Genomic DNA, 23,134 nt, shown 5'->3' on the forward strand with positions numbered 1-23,134 from the left:
CCCGCCGCTTGCGTTTCCTCTGTTTGTGTGTACATAAACTTCCCTGTGGCTGGAAGGCGCCTAGGTGAGGCCAGGGGTCTGCAGATTAAATACTTTGGGTGGTAAGTCATAAAAATGATACAGGAGTTCCTTGTAGTACTTGTCTGCAAACAAATACTTTAGGTGCCATTATAGATACAATACATGTAGTAGTATATATGATAATAATGGTATATATATATATATATAGATAGATAGATATAAGGAGCTAATTCTAGAGTAAATAACGCACCCCAGGAGCTTGTGTGTCTGCTGCAGATGTGACCATTTGGTGTGGCTGTCTGAAAGTCCTGGCAGATAACAGAACTTCACAGTGATCGCTAGTGACAGCGCTAGTGGTTGAACAGGGTCCTTGCTCTTTTTTTTGCTGACCTAGCCACTGACATTTGAACATACGCCTTTTCTTTTTGTATTTCTGGTTAAATTTTTATCTATGCCATAAGAATATAGTTTTTTGTGGTAGTATACTTTCATTGGGTTATAAATTTTATTTTCTATTTGCGTAATTACTTTTTCCTCTCAAACCATAGGAGCAAAAACTTACTTAATACTGTATAAGCCAGTATTATATTCAGGATCAACAAGCTGAACATTGCTATATTATGCACAATTTATTTGACCTAGTTGAAGTTGCACTGCAATACAGATGTTTTCTTCCAATGTAGGTGACAGCTGTTCCTGAGCTGTTCCTGACTGCAGTGAAGCTTAGTCATGATGGTACAGGAGCCAGGTATTTACATGTGGCTCGGGAGGACTCCAATAATCTGTTCAGGTAAAACATTAATATAGGTATTACACGTTCAATCTCAACATCACCTTGTGTTTTTTCAGTTGTAATCTAGCGTCATGGTTGGATTATTCTGTGGTAACAGGGAGGACAGTACTTCCTTTGTAGGGCTTCTTAGAATTTTTCAGGTGGGAGCAGATGTCGTGAAGTCTGTTGTTCAGTCTGCCCCTCAAAACAGGGTCAGTATTTAATTCAGATGCAGTTGCTGCCTGGGAAACTTTCAAAAACAGATTATGCAACCATAACCTTACATGAAGTTTTTTATTTGAGCCTTTTGGGTAAAAATAAATGTGTTGACTTGTGTGCTGAAAACTTCCGGTCTGACTCCAGAGCTAGAAGAGCAGAAGCTGTACACCCTCTGAAAAAGATGGCTGAGCACTCAGGAATCTAAAGAACTCAAACTCTGCATCCTGGTGTGTGCCATGTTAGCTGTTACCCACTGATGATACTCCCATAAATCAGAGGTGTAGGTAGGAGTGGGTGGACTTCTCCTCACAAATGGCTTCATCTCTCTCCATGCTCTCTCTTGCAGTATCCAATTCCGAACCACTCCAATGGACAGCACTGGGGTCCCACATATTCTGGAGCACACAGTGTTGTGTGGTTCCCAAAAGTATCCCTGCAGAGATCCCTTCTTTAAAATGTTAAACAGGTCACTGTCCACTTTTATGAATGCATTCACAGGTAAGCCCAAAGGAAGTAATACCACTTAAAATGCATGAGGTTTTATTGCAGTAGAGCTGTCTGCTGGCTCTCCTTAATTTGACTTTGGGGAGCCATTATTATTAGGTGTGAATGTTGTGCGTGAGATATTAAAAAACTTAGCAAGGCAAGACAACAAAATAAATCTTGTTCATTTGTCAGTTGCAAAGTCCCAATAGAGCTGGAGCTTTATAGCATTCAACAATACATTTAATTATTTATAGGGATATATGGCTGAAGCAAAGTTTTCATGGTAAACTAGCTGCAGTGTCGAGTATCTGTGTATTCCTCAGCAAAAATATATTTCATTTAGTACATTTCTTCTCCCGTTATTTATACGGATGAGAAATTAAAAATCAATGAGGGTAAAATACATCTTAGACTTTCTAAAATTCTGATTTATTTTTATGTTTATTTATATGCAGCTAGTGATTACACACTCTATCCGTTTTCAACACAAAATCCCAAGGACTTTCAGAATCTCCTGTCGGTGTACTTGGATGCAGCTTTCTTTCCATGTTTACGTCAACTAGATTTCTGGTAAGACAGTTTGAGATGTACACAAACCTTAAATTAAAAAAAAAGGCCCCCCAAAATCAACAAACCCTTCAAATTCTCAACATTTGCTATTATTAATTTTTTCAGGCAAGAAGGTTGGAGGTTAGAACATGAGAACCCAGCTGATCCTCAGACACCTCTAGTCTTCAAAGGAGTTGTTTTTAATGAAATGAAAGGGGCATTTGTAAGTTTTGTGAATGTTTGGTTTAAGATCTTACAGATGGTGAAGTAGCTTCAGCTGTAGGTTATCAATGGCATTATTGCACCAGAGATTCCTGTTCCTCCTTCTGAAAATTTAAGTCCTCAGTAAAGTCAACAGTGTTGCATAGATTTTTTTTTTTTTAAGTTAGCCTGTCAAAAGTTTGTTTATGTATAAACAAGCACCTTGTTAATGGATTTATTGTAAAATATTCTCTTACATTACCATGGAAACATAGGTAGTTCTGTTAAAGTACATGGGACTGCATGCTTATGTGAAGAGATTGTGTAAGTTAGAGCTCTGAGGTCTTGTTACTGAATGCCTTTTGTCTTTAAAATGTGTTTTGGTGGCTTTCAGTGAAGTGTAGTGTTTTCCTATTAAGACAGATAATGAGAGGATATTTGCACAGCACATGCAGAATAAAATCCTTCCTGATCACACTTACGGTGTAATTTCTGGTGGAGATCCATTATGTATTCCTGACCTTACATGGGAGCAGCTTAAGCAGTTCCATGCCACACATTATCATCCAAGCAATTCCAGGTATGTAAATTGGTGACTAACTTCCTAGGTTATTGAGTTAGTGCTTTGTTTGTATTTTTGTGAGGAGAAAACCAGCAGCACAATGTTTTTATCCACATGGCCAGCAATAAAGATAATCTGTGCCCTACAGCAGCTAAAACAGCATGGAAGCAAGGAATTTTTATTCTAGGAAGAGCAGTGAAGAGTGAATTGAAAGCAGGAAAGAAAGGTGGCTAGTTTCTAAGGTGTATCTGTTTGCTTGATCATGAATATGTGTTTTGGAGATTTTTGATTGATCTGAACTCATATGAGCTGGGGGAAAGGGAGAATACTAGTAAGTATTTAGCCATAATGTTAGGGAGTTAAGATAAAAGTGGCGCAGATGAAGCTAAGTCCTCTTTGAAGTAACACAGATTAAGTTAGAAGTTACAAATGAATGATTTCATTTCCTCCTGCATCACATATTACTGTGATTACACATAAATAAGTAATTTGATTCAGGTACTGATCTAGTTGGTATTAATAAGGTATTCAAACTGGAAGTCAATTTGAAAGTTACGTGCAGGGAAATAATTGTTTCTTCTGTACTAATTTTGTGGCCAGTCTGTTACTCTGATTAATTCACTTGTGGAACATCAGCTTGTGTCATAACAGTGAATTTACAATCCGCTGATTTTTCTCATCATTCCAAGTATTCTGCTGTACTTGTGTTGAGATTTTAATCAGGGGAGGACATTTTCCTGAGGCATACCTTGTGCTCATATTTGGCCCAGTGGAAGTCCTGTAGGTACAGGAATGTGTTTGGTGAAGTGAGCCACGGAACCCAGCCATGTTTTATAGGCATACAAAACCTAGGACATGGATCACTGTATTTTATACTTAAAGTGTGAGGTCTGTAAGAATTTTGTCTTCTGAAACTTAGGAGCACAGGGTTTCTGGCTTCAATGACTAATTTTTTTTTTCTGGAGCATTGTATGTTCCTGCAACTGAACAAATTTGAATATAATAAAACCGAATGTAGTGAAAATAATAAGGTGTTTCGTGGCCCACAGGCTGAGAAATGTGGATTTGTATCAGGAGATCTGAGTTTTATATACGTCGCAGATTGTAAGACCCCTAGGTTGAAGACCACCAAACTATGTTCCGCTCCAGATGTAACAGAATTACTAGAAAGCACATGAAATTCAGAGTATAATATAAGTAGCTACTATAAATTTCATAATAAATCAGATGCTTAATCCCAATATTTTATTTGAAATGCAGGTTTTTCACTTATGGTAATTTTCCACTGGAGCAACATCTGAAGCAAATACATGAGGAAGCATTGGTAAAATTTGAAAGAATTGAATCAAATACTGACATCCCAAAACAGAAACTCTGGGCAAAGCCTGTAAGTATAAAAAAACACACTAAAAACACTAAACCAAAAAAACCCCGGATTAGAGTTTTAACCCAACCTGCTGGAGTAACTCTTTTGTTTAGAATTGTGTAAATGATCTGAAGTATTTTTATTTTTCATTACAGTGGGGAAAAACTACAGTTACTTTTGAGTTTCAGTAATGTAATGATTGCCTGCAGTTGTTTGGTTTTTTTTTATTTGCAGTTTTCAAGTCCCTTGTCATTTGAAGCGCTGAAGAACTTATTAATGGAAAGCATTCAGGGCTAACGAAAGAAATACTAAGACTTAGTGTCAGGAAATATGCTTTCTGATGGTATCTAATCTTCCAAACATTGGTGTCAAAAATAGTTCTCATGTTCTCTCCCTCCCCTTTCCTCCTTTTCCTCCGTGGTTGTCCAGAAGTGTAAACATTTATTTGAAAAACATCTCAGAATGTTATTTATGGCCAGACTTTATTCAGCCTCTCCTATATTGTCCATTTCTAAAAATTGAGATACCACTCAGATTTTTCAAGATGTCCTGTATTTGTGTATTTGGATCAATATGGATCTTGAATATACTCATGAGAATGTGTAAAATTATTTTTAATCATTGGAAAGATGATGCTGTGAAGATGCAAGCAGTCATTTTTTTGTTTGTAACTTCTGCTCTGAGTTTAGTGTGTATCCTTTATTATACTTTATAGAGAGAACACAGGGTAACATGTGGCTTAGACTCCTTTGCTGCCGATCCTTCCAAGCAGACCACTGTCAGTGTCAGCTACTTGTTGACAGAGTAAGTATATCAAAATGAAATTCTAAATAAAAGGTTCATTTTAGATCTTTAAGCAAGGTGCAGGCATGTTGCTTGTCTCCAATCCCTCGTGATAAATGTCATCTTTAAGGGAAATAATGCCGTGGAAAAATATACAAATCTTGCTTTAGTAAATAAAAGTTTAATTGCTTAACAGAATTTGCTTTAGCAGACAAAAGGAAAATCAGGTGTTACTTTACAGAACTGTTCAGTGGATGAGACATTTGAACATCGTCTTTCTTTTAATGTTCTGCCATGTGCAGTCTGTTCTGTATGACCTAATACTAACTTACTCCCCTTGCAGCCCATTTTGAATTGCTTTCCTGGTAGTTATAAAAAGTGGAAGACACAGAGCCCTCCTAGTTCCCTAAGGTCTGATGCAGGGTTCATAGGTGACAATTATTTCTCCCTTGCTTCCTCTGCCTTTGTTTTCTAGTTCTTTTGAAATGGACTCAGTGATACTGGGTGGCACGTATGGTTTTTAAGAACTAATAGTTTTTCTTCAGTATTACAGACACTTTTGAAACGTTCACCCTAAGCCTCTTGTCTTCACTGTTGGTTGATGGGCCAAATTCTCCTTTTTACAAAGCCTTAATTGAGTCTGGAGTTGGTACAGATTTTTCTCCTGATGTTGGGTAAGATTCACATTTCATCACTATAAGCAATACAGAAAAGCTAAAAAACACTATTAAGTTGGAAGAACTCATCTCTCATACAGGCAATTTACACCAGAATATCTTATTTTAATATTAAAACATCTTAAGAGTTTCTCCAGGTGAACTGTAAAGTATTCTCAAATGTAACTTTTGGCTTGTCAGAGTACTTAGAAGCTAAGTTGGTTTAATCAAAGTTGTATTGTTTGCAGCTTACGAACTATAAAAAAAGGGTTAGATGGAATAAAACATGGAATACCTTCAGTGCCTTAATTTACTTGGGTTTTTCATCCTGGACATGAAGTATTGCTCAGAAGAGTTTGCGAGCTCTGTTCTGTACCGTGTTGCTTTTTTTGCTTTAATTCTATGGTGCGGTAGTAGGTAGGTTTGTCAGAAATGCCCCTTTGTGTAATTCGGTGCTGTTAACGTGCCATCAGCTCAGTACAGAAGGGTGTTTCAGCTGACACTTGCTCAAACTGCAGCTCTCAGCCCTTGCTCAAACTCCAGCTCCCAGCCCACCTCCTGAGCGCACTTTGCGCTGCAGGCTGAGCATGGGCGCATTGTCCACACCAAACTCGGGCTCAGCTGCTCATCACGTTTTTCCTTTTTTGTCAGCACAAAGAAAGAAGTGCCTTAAGAAGGCATGATTCCTCTGACTGATTTTTAGACTTGAGGATGACAAAAATCATGCCTTTCTTTCCAGTGACTCTCTCAAGTGTTCGAGTGGGAAACATTATTATGCTCACCTGTGATTTTAGTGTCTTACTCTGCCTGGCTGAACTTCCTTTACATGAAGTAATTGGCTTCCTGCAAGTCCTGTCTCATGCATGCCAGTGCCATGTAGATGTCTTAATATTCCAGAGCATGGCAGTAGAAATCCATCTTTAGACACTGACGTAGAGATTGTTGTATTTTTTGTCTTACGGGCCTCTTCCCGGTTAGCTGGATTGATATGTGGTTGAACTGTTGTCTTGGGGTGACTTCATGATGTGTATCTCTCTTTATTTCCCCTTATGAAAAAGAACAGATTTTGTGGGGTTTGGTGCCTAGCCAGCTTCAAACCATGACAATTGTTCAGTGAGCTGGCTTTTATTTGCCTTAGTGACTGTACTGATGAATCTACAAGAATAAGTTTGAGTCCAGAGATGAGTATTGCAGAATCCAATGCCTGAGCCTGCCATTGAATTCGTTGTGATTTTTAGACATGGAATTGTGGTTGTTTATGAGTGGATGACCACCTATTGCTTTTTTGTTAGCTTTGGTTTGAACTGCAGGGTGTTCTGTATTTCTGCAAGTGCCAATTTGTCTCTAAAGATGAGCTCTGTGATTGACCCTTGCCTGACAGCTTGGACACAATTGTCTTTATGCTTGTAATTTTTTTTTAATACAGTTGATAATAATTGCAGCAAATATGGAAAACTTCACTTTAACCACTTTGCAAATACTGCTTTAGAAGTACCAGTCCACTCACCTTAAGCAGAAAGTATGTTTGCTGTTACATGCAGCTAAAATTTTCACCTTAAAAAGAGAGACTTCTTTACCTGAAAGAAATTACAGATGAATGGGAAGATGAACAGAAAATACTAGCTTTACTTTGTAGCTGTTTTTCTTAAACCATATGCTGTATGTTTTCTTAATAGTGGCTACTACTACTGAAATTGAACAAAAAATGCTTTTAAGTTCCATTTCTTGCCTATTTGGTAATTATTTTACTTTCTATCTAGCTTTTAAAATCTTGTGTGTGTGTGTGTGTATGTGGAAATGGCAGGTTTTTCCCCTTCTCTTGCCTTTGTTGGTAGCTTTAATGCTTAAGTTTTAGTACTTGTCACGGAGCTGGGTGTGTTTCATTCTAGGTTTAATGGCTCAACAAGAGAAGCTTATTTCAGTGTGGGTCTACAGGGTATTGCTGAAAGAGACATTGATACTGTGAAACAGATAATTGATAGAACAGTCGATGAAGTTATTGAGTGAGTAATGCTGAATTTTTAAGAATACTCTTAGTTAATGTAATAATATGTAGGCATGTAATAATACAGACTTGCATATAATAACATGCCTTAAAAATCTAGTTATATTATAATAAAGGCACCAAATATTACTGTTCAATACTCTTTAAACTTGCATCTGCTGCTTCCTTTATTGTAGCTTATTCTCATCAGCATAACTTTCAGAAGATAAATGATGTTAGTTCAGTTTCTCTAAATGACACAACATAAGATTATTTCATATCAATTTAATTCAGTGTGAAAGACATTATTTTGTAATGCTTCCTTTATCGATATAATAATTCATTTTCGTAACTTCACTTAAAGTGGTCAGTGTTAATGGATATGATTTTGTTCTCTCATCACTCCTTCCCAAAGGAAAGGATTTGAGGAAGACAGGATTGAAGCTCTACTTCACAAAATTGAAATACAGTTGAAGCATCAGTCTACAAGTTTTGGACTTGCCCTGACATCTGTAAGTCTGTGTGTGTTTTTTTTTAAGAAGGGTTTAAAAAAAAAATCTACTACCTATGTATTTATAAAATATGGGGTCATTTGTAGGCTCTTGATATGTAAAACTTTCCACTTAAGGGCTCTTCTTTGTCATACTGTGTACATTATTTCTTCTTTTCAGCAGCTGTCAGACTGTCTGTGGACTTCTCACTGTACGAGTTAATCAGGCAGTGAGCCTGTTGTCTTTGCCTGAATAGCAGCTTTGATTGCAGTTGCACTGGTTACTTCTGTGAGGGGCATATCATACTGGCTCTGGGAACTGTGTGTTTTGGCTAGATGCCTGTGTATTTTCTAAAAGCCAAATAGGACTGTATTTTTCTATGGACTTTAGGATTGTACTGCTTAAGTTAATTTCTAGATTCACAAGGGAAAATGTACACTAATGCAGTTCTTGGCCTCAAATTTTGATACCAAACTGTTACAAAAAACACATTACACAGCAGAAGGTTGTGTCTTGAAGAAGTCTGCAAGTCATATTTGGAATAAGTGAGGTGTAGTATTTGCAGTCACTGTGGAAATCAGGGTCTCCTGGAGCCACTCATTCTTTAATCTCCTCTGCTTCTTTCTGCTCTGCAGCAACCTCAGTTGCTTGGTGGCTCTTCTGCTTTCTGTCTCTTAGGTGATGCAGATTCTTTGCATGAGCAGGATTTCATGCCTAGTTATATACAGTTAGGCAAAGAAGCAGAGCCCTCGAGTAACTGGAGATTTGTAAATGGAAGAGCACAAACAAAAGCTGTTTCAAATCAGATTGCCATGCAGCCAAATAGGCAAATTGTGGATCTATAAGTGCCTGTCATGTTCATGGTAGATCTGGGAAAATAGGCCTGACTTTGATAACCAGTACTTTCTGGTATGTCTTCAGTTATTGGGAGTAATTCTGTCTGATGAAATATTTATGCATATAACTTTATCTTTCAACGTATTTAAGTCCTGAAGTTGATTAAACTGCTATGCCTTCATTCTGGAACAGAAAGCTCTTAAATACTTCTTGCTTTTAAACACCAGTCTTGCAGCATTTAGTGTTAATACTCCCACAGAGGAGAGTTGTGTTTCAGTTTGTTTCTCTGAAGTCATGTTTCAGAAGTTGACTTCGAAGAGGGCCTGAAAGGGACCTAGTTATAACTAAAGTGATCACAGAATCATAGAAAGGTTTGGGTTGGAAGGGACCTTTGAAGGTAATCCAGTTCCAACCTCCCTGCTATAAGCAGGGCAATCATTCACTAGATCCAGTTACTCAGAGAACTTTTGACATGTCCTCAAACACTTCCAGGGAATGGGGCACCCACAGCTTCTGTCAGGAACCTGTTCCACTGTCTCACCACCCTCATAGTGAAGAATTTCTTCTTTATGTCCAATCTAAATCTGCCCTCTTTCAACTTAAAACTGTTGCTGCTTGTCCTGTCTGGACAGGGTGTGGTAAAAAGTCTCTCTTCACATAAGCCCCCTTCTTACATTGAAAGGCTCCAATAAAGTCTCTCCAAAGCCATGTCCTTCTCCAGGTTTAACAACCCCAAGTCTCTCAGCCTGTCTTTGTAGGAGAGGTGTTCCAGCCCTTTGATCATGTCTGTGGTCCTCCTCTGGATCTCCTCTAACAGGTCAATGTCTGTCTGGCACTGCAGGCCCCAGAGCTGGATGTAGTACTTCAGGTGGGGTCTGATGGGAGTGGAGTAGAGGGGACAGAATCACCTCCCTCCCCTTGCTGGCCCTGATTCTTTGGTGCATCCCAGGACACAGTCTGTTCTCTGGGCTGTGAGCACACATTGTGGTCTCATTTCCAATTTCCCATCTACCAATATCCCCAAGCCCTTCACTGCAGGTCTGCTTTCAAATCTTAAACCATGCAATTTGTACTGATTATTGGTCATTGCCCCAGCCCCGGTGCAGGCCCCTTGCACTTGGCCTTGTTGAACTTCATGTTGTTCTTGTGGGTGCACCCCTCAAGCCTGTCCAGGTCCCTCTGGATTGCATCCCTACCTTCCAGAGTGTCTACCACATGTCTCAGCTTGGTGTCATCTGCAAACCTTCTGGGTGTGCCCTCACTGCCACTGGCTGTGTAAGTAATAAAGGTGTTGAATAATACTGGACCCAGTACAGACCCCTGAGGGACAGACAGCACTTGTTACTGATCTCCCTTTGGATGCTGGCCATGGAAATGCAACTGCTTGCATGTCACTATCCAGCCAATTCCTTATCTGTCCAATAGTCCATCCATCAAGCCCTATCTCTCCAGTCTAGTGATGAAGGATATTGTGTGGGACTGTCAAAGGTCCTGTGAAAGTCAAGACAGGAGTCATCAGTGTTGATATTAGGAAAAAGCTGTTCATGAGAGGGCGGTCAAATGTTGGAACAAGCTCTCCAGGTGTCTGGGATAGAGTTAAATCTCTTCCGGTGGCTGGAAGGGGGCTGTGTTCCTGGTTTGTGCTGATAACGCGGGTGTTTTCAGTACTGCTCAGTGTTGGCACAGTGTTGAGGCCTTCTCTGCTTCTCACTTAACCCCACTCCACCAGCTGGGAGGAGACACGAGGGGACAGCTGACCCCAAATGACCCAAAGGATGTCCCACACCATGCTCAGCAGTAAGAGCTGAGGGAAGAAGAAACGAGGGGATGTTTGGAGTGATGGTGTTTGTCTTCCCAAGTCATCGTTATGTGTGATGGAGCCCTGCTGTCCTGGGGACGGTGAACATCTGCCTGCCCCTGGGAAGAAGGGAACGAATTCCTGTGTTTGCTCTGCTTGCGCACAGCTTTTGCTTTACCTGTTAAAGTGCATTTATTTCAACACGAGTTCCTTTACTTTGACCCTTCTGATCCTCCCCCATATCCTGCTGTGAGAGCAGGGAGTGAGTGGCTGTGTGGAGCTGAGCTGCCAGCTAGGGATGAGCTGTGACACCAAAGAAGTGGTCTTGGCCCCAAGCCTGCGAGTGTTCAAGAACTGCTTGGACAATGCTCTTAGATGTGTGGTTAAACTTTAAAGTTGCCCACTGAGAACCAGCACTGAATTGTTGTAATGACCCCACAGAAGCCTCAAATAAAGATTGAATACTTTTATTTCAAGGGAACTTGAAATACTCAAGCATGTTATAAAAGTAAACTATTTTTTGTATCATATTAGGGAGTTTCCACAGAATAGATAAAAATAGTTATTATTAAAAAATGCTGAAGGCTTATGATACCTGCTTGTAATTAAACAGGTAAGAAAAGAGAAGGTGGGTTTGACAGTTAGAGGCTTTTTTTTTTTTCATATGTCTTGGGATTTTTATACTTAGCTTTGGTTTTGGTTCTTTTCCCCATTCATACAGAGTAGAAATGGAGGAGCTTTTGTTATCTTACACTTGTGGTTTTGGAGCACTTTTGATAGGAACTTAAGCAAAGTTTATAGTCTGAAATTAGAGAATAAAAGAAATGTCCTGGGGATATTTCTGGTTATTTAGTATTTTCTTTCTCCAGAGTCCCATCTGTTTTACTATGTTTTACATAGTTTACATGTTTGAGTCACCTTCCTATAAATCATTTCATCTAGCTGATATAAGACTGTAATATATATGTACTGCTTTGCTTCTACCACCTGTTTCTGTTTTCCTTCTTTCTTGAGCTGAAAAATTAATTTTAAATGTGAGGGAGTAAAGAACACTACAGTATGTTTCCAGATATACACATGTATGCAAAAAAAAGTAATAATAAAAAAATGGTGGTTTGGTATGATGAAATTAGAGGCAGGAATGGAGAGAACAGGACACAGGAGATGATGGAATAGAACCTTATTCTGAACAGTGTTTTTCCCCCTACACCTGCATTAGCACTGCTCATTCTGTGTCTGCTAGTCAAGTATAAGCGATAAGGTGCTTTTGGAACACAGACGCTGTCAGCTAGAGAAATGCAGGTGGATTGTCCTGCTTACCTAATTCTTCTTTCCTGTTCAGTACATAGCATCGTGTTGGAATCAAGATGGGGATCCAGTGGAGCTTCTGAAGATTGCAGATAAAGTCTCTCGGTTCAGGCAGTGTCTTAAAGAAAATCCCAGATTTCTTCAAGAAAAAGTTAAAACGTACTTCAAGGTAGGCCAGCTTACGGAAAGTTATCTCGTATTAATTTTTAAATCACAGTTTAGTATTTGAAGTTAAACTGAAGGCTAGTTTTTTATTACCATATTGCCTGTTTCTAGGTGTAGATTGAACAGGGGCACATTGAAGTGAAGCGTGTTAATTCTGAATGGTTCAAGTGAAAACTTTTCGAAGTGGAAAAAAAAAATCTGGTTGGCACAGGCCGCTGTGACTGGAAAAGGAACAGCACTGGGCCTCCCTGAGTGTCTGCTGTAGGTCTGGAAACCTCTAGGGTTCCAACCTATGGCTCAAGATCCTCAGGAGGGGCTGTCAGGCCACCACACACAAGCTCGCTATCCCCAGAGCGATGTTGAGCAGGATCACAAGCGACTGAATCCCCAGCTCACTAACCGAAGGCTGAGAGATTGAGAGGGGTCCTTTGCACGGGTTCCAAAGGGTTTTGTTCCTCAGAGGGTCCAGGTACAAAAGGCATTAACAAGGGAGGGTCCAGGGGTTTTATAGGGATACAGTTCACCAGTCAGGTTTGGGCAAAGGGGAGGAGAGACTAAAAACTGACTAATCTGGGGGAAGGTGGGAGGGAGCAGGGAGAGAGGGACCAATGGGGGTATTGAAGAATGAAGAACTTTCTAGAACATATACATATTCAACAGGGTGATACATATTAAAGAACATATGCATAAAACGGGGAAACTATTACATAACAGGGCAAGGGATTGTGGGTGCTCATCATAACTCTGGGGGAGAGTTTAGACCTCTGAACCAGCCCACCAGGTACTCAGGGCTGCATTCCATCCCTGTGGCTCACCTGCCACTTGAGTGGTAGCAGCAACTGCTGCCACATCTGGTAGGTCATTTGGAACCACACTGGATAGAAAACTAATTAAATGCTGATATTTTACCAAACTGTGATTCCTGATGCACATAGGTGTTTCCTGATGAGAAGTTCAAATGTGAACAGAGAATTACAGACCTAGTTGTGTGTTCTTTAATATTGACATTACAAGGTATATCACTTTTTTCTTGCAAAGGGTTTGGTTACAAGTAAGATTGTCTTGGTTCTCCTCATGTTCATTGAATTGCTGTCTGAATTTTGCTGTCAGTGCCAATTATTTTCTGCTCTTTTTCTTGTTTTCATCTCCATATGTTCTTCGGGAGTTTTTGCAGAAATAAAAAAAAGCAGTAAAGGCATTTTAACGCTTAATTGTTCTGAAGCCTTGAATTAGTTAATGCCAGAAAAAAAAATCCAGTGATAGCAGTGCAAAAGTGGTGTGGGTTTTTTGTTGGTTTTGTTTGTTTTGTTGGCTTTGTTTTGTTTGTTTGCTTTTTTTGGTGGGTTTTTGTTTGGGGTTCTTTTTTCCTAATCAACTTGTTTGAGTTGTTTTGAAAGGCAGATTTATTATAAGCAACTGTCACCCTGATTGGAGTAAGTCTTGGTTCTAATATACTCAAAGGTAAAAAGAGACAGTGGCATCAATTGAAATCAGTTTTCCTAAAGGCTTTCCTAGTGTCTGGAGGTAGTAGGGAGCTGTTAAAGTTTTGGCTTCTGTAGGGAAGAAAGGCAGGTGCAGTATTTTTATGCATTTTCTTTACTGTACAGTTCTGTTGAGGGGGCTGAGGCAAAGGCATAACCTGGTGGGAAGTGATGAGAATAGCTGGATGTTCGTACATCATAAGATTATGCACTGTTGTACCTTGTGCTGGGAAATTATTAAAGCAGGCAGGCAGGGAGCAAGGGAGAGAATGCCATTCACCCTGTCTGTTTTACTATGGCTGGTTAATTTTGCATTTCCCTCTTTAACTCTGTAGTCAGGTTTCTACAGTCTTTTCACACAGGCACGGGGAGATAAGATCATAAAACAGAATCTGATTACAGATTACCATTGTCCCAAATTGTTGGCAGTGTCTGTCAGTGGCAGATGTTGCTGTTTGACTCCTACATTGAAATGGGCAGTTTTTCAGGTCGCTGTCTTTTGACTGGCCTCCCTTTCCTGTTAAGGAAAATGGAAGCTGCTTGAGTAATTTTGATATTAAGATTCCACAGTCTGGTATAAACAAGAATTCAACAGCAGTTGTGACTCTTGCATAATGCCTGGAGTTCTGTGGCAGCAAGGCTGATGTGGAAAGCATTTCTGAGCAGGATAAGGCATGCACATTTTACATCATATGGGATCTCTGTGCACTCAAGCTTGGGCAGGTTGAAAGAGGTGTTTAATCAAACCCTCCTGCATTTAACAAAATTGCCCATCTTAGAACACTCTCCAGATAAAACTTAGAGCATGTAGCTCTGTAGCATTATGTACAGTTGTTTAACCTTGATTTAATTAAACTAATGAGTACTGTGTGCTGTTGAGGGACTCTGACTCCAGAATGAAACTTTGCAGAAGGCTGTTGGTGCTTGTTCTTGTGGTGAGCTGCCTCTTCCCCACCCATGCAGCATCTTCTCCTGTATGAAACCAAGGGTTCAGTCTGTGTGGTTGGGATACTTTTGATAACCTATAAGCCAAATGATTGATGCACAGGCTGTTTTATGCCTGCTGATGGAGCAAAAATCTAAGGCAAGGAAGTTGCCCTCAGAATTAATAATGCTTTGTTTTGGGATGTATTTCTGCAGGATAATCCGCACAGATTGACTCTGTCAATGAGCCCGGAGGAAGACTACCATGATAAACAAGCTAAAATGGAAGCAGAAAAGCTGGAAAAAAAGGTCAATGCACTTTCTGAGGAAGAAAAAACCCAAATATTTGAAAAAGGTTAACTTGCTTTTTCACTTTTTTATTCGTATAACAGTTTTTTAGCTGGAGTATCTTAAATTCTCAGGCACTCTCCATCATTTGCTCTGAAAGGGATGGGGTTTTTTTATTGAAAATTTGTGTACATGTGTTACAGGGCTGTGCAGTGCTTACACTACAGTGTATGACTGGTATATTCCATTAGTTTTAACACTAAAAAATGGAATGATCATTGTTTTCATTAGGGCAGAAGAAAGGAAGTTGTTTTAAAATACCAATCTACTTATGCTTTCCCATGTTAACTTGCACTAACTGGAAGATGAATTCAGAGAATCCCAGAATGGGTCAGATTGGAAGGGACTGCAGTGGGTCATCTCCCTGCTCAGGCAGGCACATACCAGAGCACATGGCACAGGAGGCTGCCAGAGGGTTCTGGAATATCTCCAGTGAGGAAGACTCCACAGCCTCTCTGGATAATCTGTTCTGGTGTTTGGTCATGGGGCAGTAAAAGTTCTTCTGCCTGTTCAGTTGGAACATTTTTGTGCATCAGTTTCTGCCCATTGCTTCCTGTCCTTTTGCTCAGCACCACCAAGCAGAGCCTGGCCCATCCTCTTGGCACCCTCCCTTTAGATACTTACATATCATTGTGTACCTTGAAGCTGTTAATTTATTGGCATGAGGTCTGCTTCATGCTCCTGTAAAACTTACATTTTGTAGTTATATTTCTTACATTTTCTGGTTAAAAAGCCAACTATAAAAGTAGTGCTGTGTTTAACTTACTCTGGAGAATAACTTACACTTGAAAACCGTGGGCAGTCATCTAATTTTGTTACAGCAGTGTCTAGTAACAGAAATCCTCCAAGAATGTGGCGTTAATCTTCTGAAGCTTTGGTGTGTGACAGGAGATAGGGGAGCATGAAATCAGAGGAGGCTTTCTACTTACAGAGATAAATTGGAGAGTACTCAGAAGTGACCAGCTAGTATCTGAAAGGCTGAAATGTGAAAGTAATCACAACAATTCAGCTGCATCAGTGTTCTTACAGAGCACTTGAGTAAGAACTGGAGCAGACTGGGTTAGAAAGAAGCTTCTTATCTGCCAGGTCTGGGTCGATGGTTGCAGAACTGAGTGACAGGACAGATAGACAGGTGTCACTTCTTCAAAGATTAAATTACATGTTACTGTAAACAGGTTGTGAAGAGGGGATTGGAAAGAGAATCTGACAAGAGTGTTCTGTTTGCTGTTGTTACATGATAATCTGCAGAATTTGCTTTAGTAGAATATTTGCAAAATTGCAGATAGAAACTTGACTCTTGAGTTTTTCTGGTCTGCATCATCTCAGTAGGTTTTAGGTTTTGACAGCACTTTCACTACAAGCTGAAAATGACAATTTGGTATTCTCTCCTTACTAGGTTTGGAATTAATTGCTCTTCAAAGCAAACCTCAGGATACCTCTTGTCTCCCAGCTTTAAAAGTGTCTGACATCGAGCCCAAAATCCCCTTCACTGTGCTGGAGACAGCGCTCACAGGTTTGTCTGTGTCCCAGAGAGCAGCACTATTGGGCTGTTCCCTGGCTGCTGGCCCAGCTGTGGCCCCTTGCCCAGTACATGATGGACTGGCTTTGTGGCCCATAGCTGCTCCTTTTCCTCCAGCCCAGCCCCTCTGGGCAGACACGGCTGTGGATCCGCAGGCCCATCGCTTCCGAGGGGCAGCATGGAGCAGCCTCCCGGCCTTCCCAGGGCTGGCAGGAGCTCCTGATGGCAGCTCCCTGCTGCAGGCACACTTCCACCTTGCCCTGCAGTCAGAGGAGTCTCTAGGAGGCTCTTGAGCAATCTCCCCACTTTCCAAAGGCTTACCCAGGTTGCAGAACTCCCGGCAGCTGGTGCAGCAAGCCTTCCTTACTGCAGTCCCTACGCATTTTTTGCAGAATATTATGTACAGGAGCCATGGGGGGGAAGAAAAAGTTACTGTCATTCCTCATAACTTCAGTGCAAGTTTTTCCCTGCTTTGCTAGGGTTTTCCCCATGGATTGATAGGACATGGTAGATCTGAATTTCGTTACGGTTCTGTCAAAATTTTGTAGGTAAATACCATTCTTCAATATATTTCTAACAGACATTTTTCTTCAAAAATTACCAGCAAGTGTCAAGACTGTATAATTCTGATGCAAAAAATCACCTGGTTTTGTGAAAATTATAACATATATTCTAATGTCCTGGCTTAGGAAGAGTGTACAGTGCAAGAAGCTGCTCTCCTCAGCTTTTGAAGTGATGAAGGCAAAAATAAGAGGGAAAAACTTCTTGACTTGTTCAGAAGCAAATTACTACTTTTTTTATTTGAGTGTTACCTCTAAAATACGACCTCTGTTAGAAGAATTCTCTTTTCAAATTGTCCAGGTGTCCATTACCTTACCACGGACGGAAGCAATAAAACCCCTTTGGTCCACTGTTCAGTATAATGTGCAAAATTTAAACAAGTACTGGCTCTGAAACACCAACAGAAAATTATTCTTAATGGGAAGTTCTCGTAAGAAATCCTTTTGCTTTTGTGTTTTTGTACTAGGAAGCTGCTGGTTATTCTTTGCTTTTGTTTTTTTATCCCTAGCTGATGAAATTCCTATCCAGTACTGTGCTCAGCCAACCAATGGGGTGGTTTATTTCCGAGCTGTTTCCAGCTTGAACACACTTCCTGAGGAGCTCAAACCATATGTGCCACTCTTCTGCAATGTCATTACCAAGTGAGAGATTTACTTTCTTACAAGCTGAAGCAACAGGCTGTAATACAGCTTGCCAAAATACTAATATTGCCTTTAATAATTCCAGCATCTGTTCGTAATATAAAAGGGAAATGATGATAAGTTGGTTTCCTGCAGAAAATTGTCTTCTTTATTCCCCAGAGTTGCCAAATTGTTTCCCTTTCTCATTCACTCTCTGCATTGCCTTTTTGCCCAGTGTCAACACAAGCGTTCCCTCAACAGATTGGAAAATTTCTATAAATGAAAAATAGCCTAGCAGAGATTAAAGTTTTCACTTGAAAAGACTTCTGGTCCAGTTTTGCCATGTGGGGACAGAAACAGTGACCCCATCACAGGGGAAAGAGGAGCAAAGAGCAGAACAAGTGACCTGGGCTTGGAGGAATGTGTTGTTTTTATTGATGAGAACAGCTCATGTGATGTTGTTAATGTAGTTCATATGGATGTTGGTAGCAAGCCTGCATGTAAAGCATGCTTTTTAATACAGCATTTTAAATTAACAGGATGCCCTTATTGAAAAGCTTGGTGGAAAGCATTTATAAGGCATGAAGTATTATGTTTGCTTGATAATGGCCCAAATTGTTTAGTTGCTAAATTAGTATTGTCCTAAACAGACTACTTTACAAATGCTACATGGATTTTGGTTTTGGTATACACTTTGAAAAGGGAAACAAATCTCTTGTTTTTCTCAGGATGGGATGTGGAGCCCTTGATTACAGGGAACAAGCCCAGAAAATAGAACTAAGAACAGGTGGTATGTCTGTCAGCCCACATATCATTCCAGATGATTCACACCTGGATGTGTATGAACAGGTAAATTAATCATAACCTTGCAGATGTTACATTTGCAGTAACAATTGTGTAGTTAAGGGTCAGTCCAGGCTTCCAGGGAGAGGGTCAAGCTAATGTGCATTGAAAACTCTGTGTATGAAAGGACTCCTGCCTTTTTGGTAAGATATAAATTAGATAATTACAGTAACTTAGTACTTTGTGTTAAGGGGAGTGTTTGATGTGGGTGTTCTATCTAAGGCAGTGCTTCACTAGCATCTGTCACCATATTTTTGAGTGCTCCAAAATATTTTGGAAGCAGAGGGCAGAATGGTGTAGTGTTGCACTCAGAGATTGCTGTTGATGTGTTACATCACTGTTTGCAGCATCATTAAATCTATGTGTTGGGCATAACAGTTCTGGCAATATTTCTTGGGATTTTCTCAGACTTGCTGGGGGTCTGCTCCCTATGGATCCTGGAGTTAAATTACGGGGATTCCCTGGAGAAAGGTGCACCCCAGAACAGAACTTGTACTTAATGGGAAAAAATGTGAAATTTTGTTTCTCAACTGCTGCTTTCTGTTGAGAAAAAGGAATTGAGGAGTAGCCAGGCTTGCTTTGCTAGAAGAGCAGTCACATCTAATGTCTGCTCTGATTTCAGTAGCACAGCCTGCATTAGAGTGATTTTGTGATGTGTAGCATTAGGTTGGCATCATTACATCACTTCCATGAAAAGTTCCTGTGCGTTTCTTGGGCCAATGCTGTGGTTGTCTTGTGTGAAGTGTTTTTTGTGTTTTGTTTATTTTTTCCTTCAGGGTGTGCTCTTTTCATCTCTGTGCTTGGATAGAAATCTGCCAGACATGATGCATTTATGGAGTGAAATATTTAACAAGTACAGTACATTGGGTTTTGTTTGTTTGTGGGTTTGCATGTGTTTTGGGGTTCTCTTTTTCACTCTTCCCCCAACTATTCTCCTCTTCTTAGATATCCTATTTTGGGATTTATTTTCATGATTCTATCTCTAATGTCTTTCTTTTCTGTCTTTTCTCTTACGTATTGCATCAAGAGCATGACTATATAGTGGATTAAATGGACAACCAAAAGTTTAAAAGCACTTTGTTGAACTCGGGATGATGAATGCTTCAGTATAATAAATTGCATTGGTGTCCTTTTGCATGAGACCTGCTTCTATTCTTTTTCAGCCCAAGATTTGATGAGGAAGAACATTTCAGAGTGCTGGTTAAGAAGACTGCCCAGGAGCTGTCAAATGGCATTCCAGATTGTGGGCATTTATATGCCTCTATTAGAGCCAGCAAAAACCTTACACCTTCTGGAGAGCTGCAGGAGATGTTCAGTGGAATGGATCAGGTGAGAAGTTAATAATGCCCTTCAGCAAGGTCCAAATCCTTGACTGTGGAGTTACAGGCTGGTTTTTGTTAATTCTTCCTGTTGCTTTAGTCTGTGGTCTTTCTGCCTTCCCTTTGTGCACAGGTGAAGTTGATGAAGAGAATAGCAGAAATGTCTGATATTAAACCAATACTACGTAAACTGCCACGCATTAAGAAGTATTTATTAAATAGTGACAACATCAGGTGAGTTCCAGCTAAAAAGAAAAGGGGCATTTTGGTTAAAGAGGGACCACGGCCTGTGAATGTGCTTTTCTCAGTGCATCTCATGGTGTACTGGGGTTTTGTGAAATGGGATGTCTGTGGAAAAACTACACAAATGTTAATTTAAATTCCCCTTGCTTACAGAGTGGTAGCTATGCTAGCTCATTTTGTTCAGTTTTTAAATGGTATGAGAGACTTAGAGCAAATTTCATAGGTGACTGTTGTACCCAAAGCTTGTAAGTGATCTGTGCAGTTTTACAAAAATAGTCAAAAATCTGCCTTTTTTTGCCCCTTCAAGGTGCTCATTAGACAAATACTGTTACATTGTGTTGTAACAGTTGAATATAGTTTGGTTTTGGTTTTTGTTTTGCTCCTAAAAGGAAAGCAGTGACATTCTGAAACCTGCTTGATGCATATATTGGAAAAAGTAGAGATCACATTAAGGTGTTTAATGTCAGATGCATTAGTTCCATAAATGGGTCTGTTTGAAGTGACAGAAGTTGCAAAATTTTGTTTTTTGAAGTACAAAATGATAAATGAAATTATGTAAATGTCTGTACTGTTCAAAACTGTGGTAGGGCTGCCACTACAGAGAGGCTACAGAGGGCATTATTTTCCTTCAGAGACATTTTTATTTGCAAAACTGAGCTAGTCCTGTCTTGTGCACCAAAGTGGTTTGACAGCTACTGCTCAGCTTTGGTCTGAAAGTGTTCTAGGTCAAGCAAAAGAAAAGCAATTGGACTGTAATTTTTTTTCTTTTTCATATCAGATGCTGGATTGAGTATTTTGCCTTTCTCTCTGTTAATGATTGTCAGCAATCACTGACCTAACATTCTGATGATTTAATAGAAAATGTTTGGAAAGACAAAGTGGTACAAATTATAAAAGACTCTCTGAAAACACAAAACCATATTTAAAAACTTGATACATATTTTTGACAGATGTTCAGTGAATGCAGCACCTCAGCAGATACCAGAAGCATCCAAAGAAATAGAGAAATTTCTAAAGGGCATAGCTAAAAGTAAAAAAGAGCGAAAACCTGTTCGTCCCCATGTGATTGAGGTGAGAAATTGTCATTTGTGATTAGGGCATCAAATACAGTTGGCCTGATAGTGTCAATACCATTGTGCCACCAAAAGTTTGACCTCAGATACTGTGTCCATACAAAGATGTCTGAAGAAATCTGGCAGTCATCTCTGTGCTCAGCTGCTCTGTGTTTTGCCATGGACTGTGTTCACTGCAGTGAGTGGACAACAGAAATGCTGTAGGTCAGCTGTTAAGCCTTACTCTGGGGTTACTGCTTTGGCGTGGGATGCGGAAAAAGATCTTCTTCCTTCCCCTGTTGCATAAAACTGTAACTTCTTTTTTAGCTGAGCTTTAGTTGAAATGTTGGCCAAAAGCAAATAGGGCATGATGTGCAGTTCCTCAGTTGCATAGGAATTTGGTTTGTTATCATGGTGTTCAGGACATTTGGCACAAAATATGCTTGGTTCAGTGGAGTTGACAAAGGACCTGCTCTGTCACTATGCAGATCTGTCTTAATTTCTGATGAGACTGGAATAAGGTCCCAGTTCCCCACCCATGAGTGAAATGATAGTTTGTAACTTTATGGGCCTCCTTTAATGTGGCTCTTGATGTCTCTCAGTGCCAGATTACTCTTGGAGGGAAGTTAATTTGGCAGTTGTGTCAGAAATATAAAGAAGCAATTTAATACCTTGTTTATGTTTGTGAAGGTGTGGTTTGATGATTGCCTTAAACAAGTTTGAGTGGAAGGGGTTGCATTTGTGGTAGTCTTGGTCTAAATTGTTAAATCATCTTTTAATATGAGGTCTCTCTCTCGTAGAAATCTTCAGAAGTGAAACCTGTGGGAAGTGAAATGGTTACTGGTTTGCAGATCACAAGGAAATTAGTTAATGTAAGTACATTATTGGTGGGGGATATCGGTATTTCTGGGCTGTTGCTGATGTAATGGTCCGTCTTAAGCTGTTACAGAAGCACAGCACTGAAACATAATTCATGCCCTTCAGTTCCACAACTGACCATCAAACTTAATCAGTTCCAGTTAGTCTCTTCCTTTCCTTGGTCCCCTCTCTAAATGATTCTGAATGTGAATGACACCTGACAGAAGAGAATTAGTGAAAATGAGATCTGTATTTGGCTACAGGAAAGAAAAGTACACCATGAGCTCTCCTTTTAGAAGAGAGGGGCAGGGAGAGCTCAGCCCAGGTTTTGCCTGCTGACCAGTGCTGTAAATACACTGCTCTGCTTGGCCCAGCCAGCCAGAGTTGTGTGAGGGGCTGGGGATGGGGTTTCTGAATTTAAGAAAGGATGGGAAGCTCTGAAACGGCGCCACTGGAGGTGTGTAAGGGTCTGCTTGTGCTTAAGTGAGCACACCAGCAGATGTATGTGTGGAAGAGGCAAAGGAATGAGCTCTGCAGAGGCCCAGAGACATGAAGAGGAGTGCAAGTTTGGAAGTGGGGTTGTAATGAAGAATTGAGTCTATTGCAGGGGGTGTTTGAGCAGGAATTTATACTACAGCTGCTGTCATAGTCTACTTTTTTCTGACTCTGTTTTCAATGTCTAGAACTTAGTAGATGGATTGGGATACGATGTGGTGACCATGTTATGTGTGTGACACAAGTGGAGAGTTATGAACACGTGTTTCAATCAAAGTAAATCCATGGCCAAATCCAGACTCCTTGGTAATGATTCAGAATACATAGCACTGAGAAGTGGGGCTGCAAGGATGGGTAGCTGATGTATAGTGTCCCTCTCCTGTAGTTTTCCAAGGCAGTTCTTTGTATTGAATTGCTGGTACAGGCACAAGCAAAATGCCACTGGTTGCAGGGTAGGATAAGTGGCAGCTTTAGCATTTGTGTGTCTGTATGTTTGGCAGAATTTCGTGGCTCTCAGAAAAGAGAGTTCTCAGATGGATAAATAGTCTCCTCTGCTAACTGTGGCAATGATGTGTTCTTCTCTTAGGATCCTACTTTCAAGCCATGCCAGATGAAGACCCATTTTGTGCTTCCCTTCCCAGTGAACTATATTGGGGAGTGCATTCGAACAGTT

General features: G+C 40.2%; 1 protein-coding gene across 1 annotated transcript in view; it reads left to right on the forward strand.

The window, feature by feature from the left end:
* Nucleotides 1-23,134, forward strand: part of PITRM1 (pitrilysin metallopeptidase 1) — a 29,626-nt gene that overhangs the window by 1,617 nt on the left and 4,875 nt on the right. Inside the window, exons 2-22 of the mRNA XM_017741413.1 lie at nucleotides 705-811; nucleotides 1,359-1,510; nucleotides 1,954-2,068; nucleotides 2,174-2,270; nucleotides 2,668-2,828; nucleotides 4,071-4,197; nucleotides 4,892-4,980; nucleotides 5,505-5,633; nucleotides 7,505-7,618; nucleotides 8,015-8,111; nucleotides 12,068-12,202; nucleotides 14,820-14,958; nucleotides 16,348-16,464; nucleotides 17,540-17,672; nucleotides 18,380-18,500; nucleotides 19,271-19,347; nucleotides 19,658-19,823; nucleotides 19,947-20,047; nucleotides 21,007-21,127; nucleotides 21,909-21,980; nucleotides 23,048-23,131. Coding sequence (XP_017596902.1) covers nucleotides 705-811; nucleotides 1,359-1,510; nucleotides 1,954-2,068; nucleotides 2,174-2,270; nucleotides 2,668-2,828; nucleotides 4,071-4,197; nucleotides 4,892-4,980; nucleotides 5,505-5,633; nucleotides 7,505-7,618; nucleotides 8,015-8,111; nucleotides 12,068-12,202; nucleotides 14,820-14,958; nucleotides 16,348-16,464; nucleotides 17,540-17,672; nucleotides 18,380-18,500; nucleotides 19,271-19,347; nucleotides 19,658-19,823; nucleotides 19,947-20,047; nucleotides 21,007-21,127; nucleotides 21,909-21,980; nucleotides 23,048-23,131 — 2,454 coding nt within the window. The remainder of the gene's footprint in view (nucleotides 1-704; nucleotides 812-1,358; nucleotides 1,511-1,953; nucleotides 2,069-2,173; nucleotides 2,271-2,667; nucleotides 2,829-4,070; nucleotides 4,198-4,891; nucleotides 4,981-5,504; nucleotides 5,634-7,504; nucleotides 7,619-8,014; nucleotides 8,112-12,067; nucleotides 12,203-14,819; nucleotides 14,959-16,347; nucleotides 16,465-17,539; nucleotides 17,673-18,379; nucleotides 18,501-19,270; nucleotides 19,348-19,657; nucleotides 19,824-19,946; nucleotides 20,048-21,006; nucleotides 21,128-21,908; nucleotides 21,981-23,047; nucleotides 23,132-23,134) is intronic.

Source organism: Corvus brachyrhynchos, unplaced genomic scaffold (genome assembly GCF_000691975.1).
Source record: "Corvus brachyrhynchos isolate BGI_N302 unplaced genomic scaffold, ASM69197v1 scaffold167, whole genome shotgun sequence".
Taxonomy (NCBI): domain Eukaryota; kingdom Metazoa; phylum Chordata; class Aves; order Passeriformes; family Corvidae; genus Corvus; species Corvus brachyrhynchos.